At 47.3% G+C, this 1,369-nt stretch overlaps 1 protein-coding gene across 1 annotated transcript in view; it reads left to right on the top strand.

Moving 5' to 3' along the window:
* eefsec (eukaryotic elongation factor, selenocysteine-tRNA-specific) overlaps positions 1–706 on the top strand; it is a 14,120-nt gene extending 13,414 nt beyond the window's left edge. The window contains 1 exon segment of the mRNA XM_080548307.1: positions 92–706. Coding sequence (XP_080404433.1) covers positions 92–273 — 182 coding nt within the window. The 3' untranslated portion in view covers positions 274–706.
* Positions 707–1,369: the final 663 nt, after the last annotated feature.

Here is a 1,369-nt window from a genome sequence, read left to right as displayed (position 1 = left end):
TGTGTGTGATGGATGACGATTAATACTCATTATAATGCTACAGGAATTCACTCTCTCTTTTTTTCCATCTCTCCTCCTGTTCTTTCTTCAGAGGGTCTCAGCCCAGAGACCAAACAGCTCCTGTCCTCCTCCTCCAAGAAGAAAGGGAAGGGCGTGGCCAAGGGGGAACCGGCCAAAGAGGAGGAGCCCAAGACCGATTCTCAGCCAATCGCCATCCACCTCCATTTCAAGAGATATGTCTTCGACCCCCACAAGAAGATGGTTCAGTCCTGACCTCTGCTGCAGCAGGCTAGAGAATGAGACCGTTCTGCAGTGTTGGACGTGGTGGTGGCGGGGGGGGGCGGTGGTTCAGAGACGTGATGGAGGAAGAATGGGCTCCATCTTGGCGGTACATAAGCTTGCACTGCCTCCCGTTCTCACACACTGAGGACCCAATGAACCGTATGTTCTAATCTCCATCATAGTGGGCTGTGGCTGAGGTGTCCTACAGTACTGCATGTGTTTCGTTGTGGACACGGAAGGCCGCCAGACCTCCCAGTTACAGTAGTGGCTCTGCCAGTCAGGCAGTTGTTGTCCTCCTCCATAAACAACATGTTGTTTCTGTTTCATGCCGTACACCAGTTGTATCCCTCCCTGACACTACTGGTTTGTTTTGTTGTCTGTGATTTATGACGGGGTGAATGTGAAGAGAACATTAAAAACATCTTAACCCTGCCCCCCTCTCTCTCTCTCTCTCTCTCTCTCCCTGACTATTGCTCCCTCTTTTTTCTCCAGCTGTCCATCTGCCTGTCTGTCAACTGTGGGCATGACCACATTAGCTTGTATTACCAAAGTGATGAATGAATGAAAAAACATTGAGCAATGATGTCCAGCAGTGTGCTTTTCCCTCCTGTCTCATCTCAGGCTCGTGTTCTCCAGCTGGGGTCAAAGGTCACCCACCACCGTTCTCTGGGTTTGGCCTCGTCGACTCCTCATGTGATTTCAATTTTATTTTTCATTTTTCCTTCTTAATGAAATCTTCGTTTCTGGCGAGGTTGCTGCCCTGCATTTGGCCCTGATCGCCAGCTGGAATGAGAGAAAGTTACTGTGAGTTTCCATTAGAATAATGATCTCTGAAAAAAAGGCTGAATAATGTAAGCGGTTGCTAGAAGTGAAGTAGCTCTTATTTGCGTGCGTGCGTAGAGAATTATTATTACCTGTCCTGTACAAATACAGTTAACACCACCCAGTGGGAAATTGCATGTGTGGCTGACATGTGATTATTGACATTACGGGATATATGACTCTTTTGAGGTAGAGTGATCAAATGAAATTTGATTGGTCACGTATATCGCATTAGAGCCGTAATTGATACAGTGAAATGCTCTTG

Source organism: Nansenia antarctica (genome assembly GCF_963989245.1).
Source record: "Nansenia antarctica genome assembly, chromosome: 18".
Taxonomy (NCBI): domain Eukaryota; kingdom Metazoa; phylum Chordata; class Actinopteri; order Argentiniformes; family Microstomatidae; genus Nansenia; species Nansenia antarctica.
Note: the sequence above shows the minus strand (reverse complement) of the source record. Positions and strands in the feature narration are given on the sequence as shown.